The following is a 13,438-nucleotide window of genomic DNA, read 5'->3' on the forward strand; positions in this document are numbered from 1 at the left end:
ATAAATCAGGGCCCATCATTATCGTTGTCCTCATCAGCTTCATAGTTTGGGGACAAAAGAAAACCTAGTTTATATAAGTAAACCTCAATGGTCACACAGCTACATACTAATGCTCCTCTGGGCATAAATACCAGTGCTAACAGCAGTAACAGAGAATATGCTCAGAGAAAAGCAACACAAATTAACTCTGGCAGTTATTTGGCTCATTTTTCAGAATCTGTCTTAAAAACAACAGTATTTTTTAGTAGCCAAAGATGACAGAAAATGCTGGCAACTGGCAAAATTATGGTTTGACCTACAGCAATTATGCCATGCTTAGTAGCATTGCCCTTTGAATACCTTGTTTTTTGTTTTTTGTTTTTTGTTTTTTTTTTTTTTTTTTTCTATGATCTTGATAGAAACATCTGTGTTTACATCAGGGAATCTGAAATACAGGCACAAAAGAGAAATGACTAAATAGGATTAAAGAGCCAGAATCACAGTTTGATGTGGCATCTAATAGCAAAGAGGGGACCAAACCACATGACTGGGAGTTACAAAATGGGTAACTACAATGGAATAAAAATAAAACCCAACTTTGACAATAAAGAAAAACTCTTGCCTATTAGCAGTGCATTTATATGCCTGGTGTGTCCCCTTTTCTCCTCCTCCAAACTTAGGTGTTTATTCAGAAAAATCAGGAGAAACAGTGGCACCACAAGATAAGAAATGATAGAGAGCCACTCATCTTTTAGCCTGTGGCAGCTCCTGAAATTCCTCAGTTGGGAAGGCACTGGGATTTACAACAGAGACCCCTGCCGAAAAGAACTCTGAGAATTTGCATGATCTTTTGCTAGAGTTTTCATTTTTTTATAGCATCGCCATTGCTTTACACCTTTAACTCATTCACAAAATATAAAGTATAAGATATCTATAGTAGAAAAATTTAGATGCAAGTTTTATTTTCACATAGAGAAAAACATCCCCTTCTTCACAGACTGCTTTAAAGCCCTTAAAGTCAATGTTTTTATAATGTTAGGTAAGCCTTCCTATATATGCAGTGATGTTTTTGCTTTTGTTTTTTGAGACAGGGTCTCTGTTGCCTAGACTGGAGTGCAGTGGCGGGATTTCTGCTTACTGCAGCCTCAACCTACCAGGCCCAAGTGATCCTCCCACCTCAGCCTCCTGAGTAGCTGGGACTATAGGCACATGCCACCCCACCTGGTAATTTTTCTATTTTTCTATTTTTTTGCAGAGACAGGGTTGCACCACGTTGACCAAGCTGGTTTCAAACTCCTGAGCTCAAACAATCTGCCCACTTCAGCCTCTCAAAGTGCTGGGATTACAGGCATGAGCCACTATACTCAGCCTAAGTCATAAAGAAAAAAGTGGATTGGCTTGACTACTAAAAAAAAATAAATAAAGTTTTATATGATGTAAAAGAAAGATAAGCAATTTTTTAAAAACCCAACAACAAACAGGGAGATAAAAGTAATTCCAAAGTTACAGTAAAACAGTTTATTTTGGTCTTCTGAGTTTTTGATAGTATCTATCATTGGGGCTATTATGCCATCTCTTAATAGCCTTGAAAAATAAATGGTACCAAGTATAGCTAACCTGGGGATGTGAAGAAGGAATGAATATTATTCACTCTTCTAGCTTTTGGAGCTCAGAAAAAGACACCCCGAAGGAAAGGCCTCAGAAGTCCTTTCTCTCTGACCTTCTCCTGCCTCCTATCTCTGGCTTCTGATTCTCCCCTGAGGCAAGCCATAGAAACTAGAATTCCTCTTCCCCGAAGCAGGTCATAGAGACAGACTCCTTTTTTCCTGAAAGCCATCCATAAAGTCTAACAATAGTATTCTAACCTTCCCCTGCTTTTCTGTTTGACAGCAGTCATACAGAAATTAAGATTCTCATTCCAAAGGAGTCCTACCTCATACCTGGAAGGAAGAAATGCTACAACAGAGAGGCCAAGAAGAATGACCAGACAAGCCTTGCTAGTTTTCCTCACTCAGGCCACTATCAGTAGAGCACACTCCTTTTGTTCAAGCACAATTCTATGACTGCCCATTCTTCATTAAACCTAAGCATAAAAATGCAGCTTTCCCCTGTATCGTTAGGACTTCATTCAGAAGGCTCCTGTGTCATCTTAATCTTTAATTAGATAAATCTGCAATGCTTTTCTCTTGTTAACCTGTCTTTTTATATAGGTGTGCCAGCCAAGACTCTTACAATGGAGAGGAAAGGGATGGTACCCTTTCCACCCCTACATGGCTTCATGAATGTGTGACTTGTACAAAAGCATAGGGCCTGCACTTACAAGGTTCTTACACTTGATTTAATGCTGTGCTGTCAAGGTCTTTAATTTTTTATCAATTTTTGAAAGATGTTCTGCATTTTTATTCTTCAGTGAGTCCTGAAAATTATATACTGGCTCTGTACTCACTGCTCTATACAGTGCCTATCTGTAACGCACTAAGTTTTGTGTCAAAGAAAAATAGAAAGATATTTAAGAAATAACCCTAGTTTTAAAAAGCTTATAGTCTAGAAGTGGAAATAAGCTTAGTAGTCAAGTTATAATGAAACAAAGCAGACAATAAAACATATGGCAGAGATGAAGCTCCAGAGGAGGGAAAAGGTGACTTCTCAGTGTAATGAGGTAAGTATATATGGAAAGGCAGCTTTTAGTTGGATCCAAAAAGCAGAAAAGGATTTGACCATTGACAGTGATGGAAGAGACAGGCAGGCAGAGAGGGAGTGTGCTGTGAAATAGCACAGGGGCAAGGGATGGGTACATGGAATTGTTCGGTTTGCAGGAAGTGAGAAGAATCCAGGCTAAAAAACCTCACTGATTTTGGCCACAGGAGGGCCTTGAATGTCCAACTAATGAGGCTGTAAATAATGCAACAGGAACTATGAGCCATTGAAAAACTTATAGAGAGAGAACCAGTTGGTCACAGTTGTAATTTAGGGACACTAAAGCTGGCCTCAGGCAATGATGGTCATCCTGTCACCTCTCTGGACTCCCAGCCCAGTCCTACATTCACAAACAATGTGAACTTTATGTTTTATTGAGTAGCCAGATGGAAAGTGACATCCAAGTCAGCAACCACCTCTTTTTTTATTCAGCCAGTTAAAGTCTGCCAGCTCTATTCTGACCATCAAAAAATGTTCACTTACTTTGGAGAGCTAATTTTATTGTTTAAGATTTGAATTTGAACACACATACATATACACACACGCATGCACACAGAGTGAGACATCTCCATCTCCTGAAATAGTGCCACTAGAAAGAGTTCTTGTTAGAGTCATTTGAGAAAGCATTGGCACTCAGTCCATTTTCTTGGAAGAACAAATTTATGGAAACTAAAATCAACATTGTAAGTGTTCAAAGTTTAGGTATGTGAGATGAATAATGGACTATATTCTATAGGTAAGCATTTCATTGATTATCAGTTGTGATCTTTATCAGAGCTGCACCAGGAGAAATCAATAACTCTTGAACTTTAAGTTAAGGCTTAAAATGAATATTCATTCTCTCTGTCTCTATCTTTCATCATACACACACATACACACAACATACGTATAGACACATATATATCAACACATACATATATATATATCTCACCCAATATAGAAGGCACCTGAATAATTTAATTTCCTTGAAAATGATATTAAATTTCAAATAGGAATTTACATTTCTACCTCTTCTAAATGTTTCATCCAATCGCATTGAGAAAAAAATCAACACCCTGCTGACAGTAATTTTTCAACATATTATTACTTGGTATCAAATTAGAATTGTATTATCCCTTTCGCATGAATATAAAAGGTCTTATGTAGAAATAAAAATGTATAAAAGATGAAGCAGTAAGAAAATAAATTAACCACAAGAAATATTCAAGTATGGAATATTAAAAATTGTATCTTAAGAAAATTCAGTAGATACCTAATAAGGTGTATCACTAAAGCAAAATGTGAAATTGACTTTTTAGCTTCATTTTAACAGTTTAGTCACCAAAAATAAAAAGCAAAACAAAAAAATTAAATATTCTACCTATCAAAAATGAAATCTTAATTAGCAGTACACTCATTATATGCTCATATAACTTGTATATTACTATTTAATAATGGCTCTGTTTTCAAAAGAAAAGTAATTTAAAAAATAAGTGCTTTTTAAAAAGTCATGAGAATTGTCAATATTCTTTTCAATCATAAGATAATATATTTTCTTTAAAATAAAATAAACTTAGAGACAAAGAAATTCATTCCAGTGAATATCAATGTATTCCTAAGAAATAAAAAGCTGGTTTTTATTCCAATTTCCATCCTATATTGAGTTATTATGATAATACATAATATAAAGGGAAGAAAAGCTTTTGATATTTTAGAACTGTAGCATAAAATGAATTTTATTTGGGAAATTAAGCTCAGGATTAAAGGATAATAAGCTATTTCTTGGAACTTTTTCATCTTAGTCATCTGACCTTTCATATGGAAACACACACAAGAGATGTCTCAGTCTTATAGTGTGAGTCTGTTTAGAAGAGGTGTCATAAATATATTAACCAACAAATAGTTGGAGATGTATTCAATATCCTTTTTTGTTCAAGCACATTTTTATTTGTTTCTCTGAGTTGCTCACTTCCATGAGAGAATGGCTTAATACATGTCATGAAATTCTGAAGTTCTGACTTAACCATACATCATGGAAACTGGCACCAGGAATATAAAGAAGCTTGTTTAGAGTCTTACATCTCTACAGATTTGTAGACTATTATGACTGAGAGAAAGGCAAAGAGTCTTCAGGGTGCTGCATTTCAGATAATAGGGCTAAAAGGAAAGTAAACACTCTCACAAGAGAAAAGAAAGCATCCTACCTTTTTAAAAATTCCATATACTCGGTATGCTTGATGAGTCCTGTCCTCATCATTATTGTTTGAAAACATTGTCGATCAATGGCCCAGAGTTTTACATTTACAAGAGCTGGAGAAAAATAAAAGGAAAACAAACAGGGAAAAATTAATTAGAGAATTTCAGTTGTGTACAACATCCTGCAAAGAAGATGAGCTATTCATGAGAAGCATGAAAATGATTGACTTTTAACAAACACTTAAAGCTAATATCACAATGCTATCCTATTTCATTTAAAAAGTCCTATACGTTTAGAGGCAAAATATAGCTCATAATTTTCCATATTAGCATTATTGTCTACTAGGAAGATTCCTGTTGCCCTTGCTCAATGTCCTTGGGGGTTGACAGTGTCTAAGCACACACAGAAAGTATTTTGTAATTCAAGGCTATATATGAAGAAAATAGCATGAAGAAAAAAGAGGTTCACAAGTGATAATAGACCCTGGTAATTACCCAGCACGGTGTTAATGACTCATATGACAATATTTTAATTACAAAAAGTAGAAGTAAAATTTCAATTTTCAGGCTTAGGGGAGAATTTATATAATAGAAATAATAGTTACACAATGATTTCCACACAAAGCTTGTTTTACAAATTGAAATCTGTGCCCAAAGTTGCCATGTGGTAGTTTTAGTAGACATGTTTGTTGAATTTTAATTTATTCTCTTATGCACCACTATCTTTGACAATGCATAATTAGATGTTGAAGCTGAATATCCCACATCTTCACCATTTGATCTATTAAGCATATGACTAAGAGAAGTTTAAGAAAAGGACAGATGTTATAGTGTGTAACACAACAATGTATCATGATAAATTTATGTTTTAAAAGATGAGCACATTAAAAATCTTGGTTATCATATTGGTGTGATGGCATATGAGAGATTTATTATTCTCTTTACTTTTATATATGTTTTCAAATTTTCATGACATAAAATATTTTAAGTTAGCAAATGAACTAAAAAAAATTCATATATCATAGCCATGGGGTATATAGTCTGAGGAAGACCTTTGAATAGGGCCAGGATATAGTTAATTGAGCCAAACATAGAAAGACAGAAGAGTGCCACTGTCCCTGCTTCACAGTTCTCAAGACTAAGCCCAGTGAATGTGATGGATCATGATTTGGGAGTGAAGGAGGAGAAAAAAGTTATCAGAGGAATTAGGACACGCGTGTGCCTTATGGGGAGGAGCTAGAAGTTACACACAAAGGGACAGGGAAGAAGGAAGATAAGAAGAATATTGTACTCCAGAGTAAACCCTATCTTTGAATTGTACCTATTTTTTTCTTGCAAAACTTAAGCTGCAAAACTGGAATATGACTTCTCCCTTTCTATATTAAAGAAAAAACAAAACATGCTCACTTAAGTAGAAATAGAACAAAGCAGCCGGAACTTGTGTGTGCATGGCTCCATTCTAAATGTTTTTTACAAATGACACTTCATCAAAAACAAAGGTTGTGAAGGTATCCTTCAGCCAGATTCTAATATATCTGCTACCTCCGGACTCTTTTCCACAATACCCTTTTACTTGAGACAAACAGTAAGACCAGATGATACAGCCACAAAGAACTTGGAAAATCAGGAGAGCGTTCCTAAGAGTTGGAACAGGAAGTGGGACCTTAAAAAGTGGTAGGAGTTGAGCTACAAAAGAGGTGGGCAAAGGGTAACTGGGTGGGGAAAGCACATAAACAAGAGCACAGCTGGAAATGAGCTCAGGAGTCTACCAGGAAAAAAGACTGAAATGGTTGAGATTTCTGCAGTGTTGCTGCATGGTTTGGGGGTAGTGCATGCACATACACACATATGTACTGTGGCCAAGCTGTCTGCAGCATTTTAAATCTGAGTTCGCACCTCAAGCCCAAATATTGACCCTTGTCCCTCCCTGTCCTATGAATTGCTGCTTTTTTCTATGTTTCTGTCCCTGGTGCTTAGCATGTGTTATTAATGTTATTTCTCTCCTAGGTCTGTATCATGTTTCCTTATATAAATTTGTATATTCCTTCAGAGAAAAGTCCCTATCTCATCTCTTATAATCTCTGCTCCCCTACTAGAAATCAGCATTTCATTTGGTAGGCATTAGGCAAATGTGTTAACGAACTTTATGTACACGAAGTTCACCTGCAAAAAACCCACAAAATAATTTAAGCCTAGGTAGCATCTGATGCTACATCAAAATATCTAAACTGAATGTATCAGGTTTCATTATCTATGTGTTGAAAAATGACTTTAAAAAATAAACTGACAGAATTCAATAATTTCATTTTACTTTTTGGTTCCTGTTTACATGGGCTATTAAAATGTCTCTAGGTAAAACTGTAGTTCAATATTTTGCATGATAATAAACATGGCTTGATGAGATTGCAAATTTGTCAATGACCTTGGGCATGATACCAAAACCTTTTTTAATTTAACTTTGGCCAACATACATATTAGTCAAGTCAGCTTTTTACAGATGGACAAGCATGACTAATAATCACCTTGACTTATCAAAAACATGGTTATATTAGAGTTGTGATGAACATTTTTTTAAGTAGCCTGCTGGAATGTAAATCTATTGCTTCTATAACTTACAGAGACCGTTCAAAAACATATCTCTTCATTCACCTTTGATCTTAAGTGATGTGTTAATCTCTATAGGGAATAAGCATTTCACAAATAAAATTCCTGTGATTTTCATGATGATTACTGTTGAACATTTAAGTCTAAAGGGTATAAAGCAGAGACAGTGCTGGGAAGTGATTTTCCTTTTTGTTCAAGTATGTATCTAAAATTCTTTGCTGAAACGTATATCATTTTCTCAGGTTAAGGTCACCCGCATCCCACTCAGTGGAAAATAAACTCCCATTACTTTGAGACCTCTAAGTGCACAAGTACATTGAGAACAACTTCAATGCAGGGAACAGTTGGCCTTCACTTGGGGGACACCAAGATTACAGAGGAAGGAGCCATAAAATTGTGCTAGACTAAGAGACCACAAATCTGGATTTGGCTTAAATTCTTCTACTGAGGAATTCATCTGCTGTTCAACTCAAATTCTGGAAGAATACTGGGAAAGCAAATGTAAGTATAATGCACTTAGAGATTCAAATATTTATTCCGCTCATATTTACTTTATACCAATATGGCAAAGACTGGTACTAGATCTAAGGGATAGAAAACAAACTCACAGTCCCTGCCCTCAAGAAACTTGTCATCTAGTACAGAGGTAGACAAACTATTATCCATGCCAAATCTGGCCCATGGTCTGCTTTTGTACAGTCTACTGGCTAAGAATGGGTTTTGTATTTTTAAATCGTTGAAAAATTTTAAAAGAAGCATATTTCGTGACACATGAGAATTGTATGAAATGATTTTCAGTCTCCATAAATAAATTTGTGTCCATGAAAGTCTTACTGGAACACGGCCATGCCCATTAATTTACATATTGTCTCTGGCTGAACTGAGTAATTGCAGCAGAGACCATATGTACTGCAAAGCCTAAAATATTTCCTATCCAGCCCTTTACAGAAAATACTTGCTGATTCCTGGTCTAGTACAAGAGAAAAACAAATGAAGAGATAAATGCTACCATGGGGTAAGTTTCTGGGGCTGTGAATACACAAAAAAGGCAATGCATACTTTCTGTGGGGAGGAGCTGAGAAGAGATGATTAAAGAAGGCTTTGTAGAAAAGAATCATTTAAGCTAGGGTGCTACACCCAGGGTTAAGGACTGAATGTTTGTGTCCTCCCAAAATTCAGACGTTGAAGCCCTATCCTCAATGTGATGCTATCAGAAGATGGTTGCCTTGGGATGAGACTAGATTTAAATAACGTCATGAGAGTAAAGCCCACATGATGGGATTAGTGCCCTTAGAAAAAGAGGATCTCCCTCTCTGCATGCAAGCACCAAGAAAAGGCCATGTGAGGACCTAACCAGGAATAGGGGCATCAGCAAGAAGCCAGCCTCTCTGGTACCCTGATTTTGGGCTTCTAGCCTCCAGAACTGTGAGAAATAAATGTTTGTCTTTTAAGCCATTCAGTCTATGGTACAGATGATTCTTGGTTTACGGTGGTCCCACTTAAAAATTTTCAACTCTGCAATGGTGTGAAAGTGATATGCATTCAGTAGAAACTGTACTGCAGTAAAGTATTCAATATATTACATGAGATATTCAACACTTTATTATAAAATAGGCTTTGCGCTACATGATTTTTCCCAAAAGGCTGATGTAAGTGTTCTGTGCATGTTTAAGGTAGGCTAGCCAAAGTTATGATGTTTGGTAGGTTGAGTGTTTAAATGCATTTTCAAGTTACAATATTTTCAGCTCACGCTGGGATTATTAGGATATAACCCCATTGCAAGTCCAGGAGCATCTGTATTTGTTACAATAGTCCAAACTGAGTAAGAAATCTGGCATCCATGGAGCTCCAAAACATCTGTCAATGAAACTCAAGAGATTCTTGAACATGAGAGAGAAGAAAGAGAACCTTTATTTTTATTATCCTATAACTGATATTTAGCATTTCTTCCTATGATTATAGAAATTTGAGCAACAAACCACAGTATGATTTGTTACCAATAGAAACAGTGGCTATTTTTATATCCTCCTGTATTTGCTGCAGATATCTTAATGTAATTTACATTCACCACTACTTCAAAATTATGGCATTTACCAGATCTGACTCTAGATCTTAGTTTTAATAAGTTATTATATCATAATTCACCATTAAATGTCATCACTGTATTTCAATATAAATGATTTTCTTTCTTATTCTATGTATTTTATTTCATGTCTTTAAAAAAGATTACTCTTAGAGGAGTCCATATGCTTCACCAAACTGACAAATAGGTCTATGAAACCCACACACAAGATTAAGAGCCCCTGCTCTAAGCAAGTCCTGGAGGAAAAATTAGGTCAGAGAAAGAGGTAGTGGGAGTGACAAGGGCAGGGCTAGTACTTAGCTGATCTGTGTCCCTAGGGGCATGCCAGTTGCTAAAACATCCAAATACTTTTATACTATTTAGTAAACAGCCATTTCCTTGAGTTCCCTGACAGCCCTTCCCAGCCTTTCCCCTAATATCTCCTAGGATCCCCACAGTTCAGTAACTGAAGTGTCAGCACTGAGTTCAACAGTGTCCTCACAGACCTTGCTCCAGAATCAAGTATGCCACGGGGATTGCTAGATATTTTTGAGGTTATCCTACCACCACCACAACTACCACCACAAGTGTTTTCCAAAATGAGGAGTCTCATTACATACATAAAGAAGAAAAGGTGTCCCTTGGAGAAAACTCCAAGTAGTCCAGGGATGATTAGATGCTAGGAGGTAGAGAGGTGAGTCAGAAGTGATAAGGAAAGCAACAATTGTTAGATGGCAAAGGTTCTTGTGTGCCTTGATTCAGAGTTATGACTTGATCGTGAGGCCAGTGAGGAGGGGGACATAGAAGGCTTTAAAGCAAATGATTCACTTCAGAAAGATTATGCTAGCAGTACCTAGTGGTGCACTGGAGGAGGACAGGACTCAGGGAAGAAAGATGTAGGAATAGAGACAGAGTCACAAATAGAGATAGAGATAGAGACCAAGACAGAGACAGAGATTAGTTAGCAACTCTTGGAATTATTCAGGTGGGTGGACACTGGTAATGGCAACGAAACTAGAGAGATAGATGAATTTGAAAGACGTTAAGGATCTCAAACAGATAGGAAAAGTCAGGTAGAGGGAATTTGACTCTATCGTTCAACTTTCTAGCCTAGACATATAAGTGAAAATAAAATAATGAATGCTGCATTCATATTATTCAAAAGTGCAGACAGGATTGTATTAGCAAAATTACCTCATTTTAAGGGGTGAGAACCATGTACATTATAAACTAACCTAAGTGACTTCTAATGAGCAAAATTAGCTTGTAATTCTCTTTTACTTTCTATGTTATAAATATAAAACTATTATCATCAAACTATTTTCTAATACTTTCAAAATTGTCATTGCTGTAATAAAAAAGCATAATTATCTTAAAAATATTCTGAAATCACATGGTCCTACAGATACCTATAGTCTAGAAATAAATGTACCAGGCTGTGAGTCCAGGACAAACATCTTAACACTCAGATAGCTTTGGGAATGTTAGGAGGCCAAGATGAAACGTCACAAATATTATGAAGTGTCAGCCAAGCAAATTTTATGTTTTGGGAAAATTTTTTCCTTTTATCAAAGTTGGCCAAGAAGACAAATGCATATGGCCAATAAGGATATAAAAACGATGTTCACAAGATGGCCAAATAGGAACAGCTCCAGTCTACAGCTCCCAGCATGAGCGATGCAGAAGACAGGTGATTTCTGCGTTTCCAACTGAGGTACTGGGTTCATCTCACTGGGGCTTGTCGGACAGTGGGTACAGGAGAGTAGGTGGAGTTAACTGAACATGAGCCAAAGCAGGGTGAGGCATCGCCTCACTTGGGAAGCACGAGGGGTCACAGAATTCCCTTTCTTAGCTAAGGGAAGCTGTGACAGACAGCACCTGGAAAATCGGGTCACTCCCACCCTAATACTGCGCTTTTCCAACGGTCTTAGAAAACGGCATACCAGGAGATTATATCCCGCACCTGGCTCAGAGTGTTCCACGCCCATGGAACCAAACTCATTGCTAGCACAGCAGTATGAGATCAAACTGCAAGGCAGCAGCAAGGCTGGGGGTGGGACACCCGCCATTGCTGAGACTTGAGTAGGTAAGCAAAGTGTCTGGGAAGCTCGAACTGGGTGGAGCCCAGTGCAGCTCAAGGAGGCCTGCCTGCCTCTGTAGACTCCACCTCTGGGGGCAGGGCGTAGCCAAACAAAAGGCAGCAGAAACCTCTGCAGACTGAACTGTCCCTGTCTTACAGCTTTGAAGAGAGTAGTGGTTCTCCCAGCACAGAGATTGAGATCTGAGAATGGACAGACTGCCTCCTCAAGTGGATCCCTGACCCCTGAGAAGCCTAACTGGGAGGCACCCCCTATTAGGGGCAGATTGACACCTCACATGGCCGGGTACCCCTCTGAGATGAAGCTTCTGGAGGAATGATCAGGCAGCAACATTTGCTCTTGAGCAATATTCGCTGTTCTGCAGCCTCTGCTGCTGATACCCAGGCAAACAGGGTCTGGAGTGGACCTCCAGCAAACTCCAACAAACCTGCAGCTGAGGGTCCTGACTGTTAGAAGGAAAACTAACAAACCAAAAGGACATCCACACCAAAACCCCATCTTTATGTCACCATCATCAAAGACCAAAGGTAGACAAAACCACAAAGAGGGGGAAAAAACAGAGCAGCAAAGCTGAAAATTCTAAAAATCAGAGTGCCTCTCCCCGTTCAAAGGAATGCAGCTCCTCGCCAGCAATAAAACAAAGCTGGAAGGAGAATGACTTTGACAAGTTGAGAGAAGAAGGCTTCAGATGATCAAACTTCTCCTAGGAAGAAGGAAGTTCAAACCCATCGAAAAGAAGCTAAAAACCTTGAAAAAAGATTAGATGAATGGCTAACTAGAATAACCAGTGTAGGGAAATCCTTAAATGACCTGATGGAGCTGAAAACCATGGCACGAGAACTACGTGATGAATGCACAAGCTTCAGTAGCTGATTCAATCAACTGGAAGAAAAGGTATCAGTTATTGAAGATCAAATGAATGAAATGAAGGGAGAAGAGAAGTTTAGAGAAAAAAGAGTACAAGGAAATGAACAAAGCCTCCAAGAAATATGGTACTATGTGAAAAGACCAAATCTATGTCTGATTGGTGTACCTGAAAGAGACAGGGAGAATGGAATCAAGTTGGAAAACACTCTGCAGGATATTATCCAGGAGAACTTCCCCAACCTAGCAAGTCAGGCTAACATTCAAATTCAGGAGATACAGAGAATGCCACAAAGATATTCCTCGAGAAGAGCAACTACAAGACACATAATTGTCAGGTTCACCAAGGTTGAAATGAAGGAAAAAATGCGAACGGCAGCTAGAGAGGAAGGTTGGGTTACCCACAAGGGAAACCCATCACTAACAGTGGATCTTTCAGCAGAAACCCTACAAGTCAGAAAAGAGTGGGGGCCAATATTCAACATTCTTAAAGAAGAGAATTTTCAACCCAGAATATAATATCTGGCCAAACTAAGCTTCATAAGTGAAGGAGAAATGAAATCATTTACAGACAAGCAAATGCTGAGAGATTTTGTCACCACCAGGCCTGCCCTACAAGAGCTCCTGAAGGAAGCACTAAACATGGTAAGGAACAACTGGTACCAGCCACTGCAAAAAGCATACCAAATTGTAAAGACCATCGATGCAACGATAAAACTGAATCAACTAACAAGCAAAATAACCATCTAACATCATAATGACAGGATCAAATTCACCCATAACAATATTAACCTTAAACGTAAATAGGGTAAATGCTCCAATTAAAAGACACAGACTGGCAAATTGGATAAAGAGTCAAGCCCCATCAGTGTGCTGTATTCAGGAGACCCATCTCACATGCAGAGACACACATAGGCTCAAAATAAAGGGATGGAGGAAGATCTACCAAACAAATGGA

At 37.8% G+C, this 13,438-nt stretch overlaps 1 protein-coding gene across 1 annotated transcript in view; it reads right to left on the reverse strand.

The window, feature by feature from the left end:
• Positions 1-13,438, reverse strand: part of PRKG1 (protein kinase, cGMP-dependent, type I) — a 1,334,865-nt gene that overhangs the window by 534,579 nt on the left and 786,848 nt on the right. The window contains exon 4 of the mRNA XM_011990275.1: positions 4,860-4,965. Coding sequence (XP_011845665.1) covers positions 4,860-4,965 — 106 coding nt within the window. The remainder of the gene's footprint in view (positions 1-4,859; positions 4,966-13,438) is intronic.

The sequence above is a fragment of the Mandrillus leucophaeus genome, unplaced genomic scaffold, assembly GCF_000951045.1.
Source record: "Mandrillus leucophaeus isolate KB7577 unplaced genomic scaffold, Mleu.le_1.0 Scaffold376, whole genome shotgun sequence".
Taxonomy (NCBI): Eukaryota; Metazoa; Chordata; class Mammalia; order Primates; family Cercopithecidae; genus Mandrillus; species Mandrillus leucophaeus.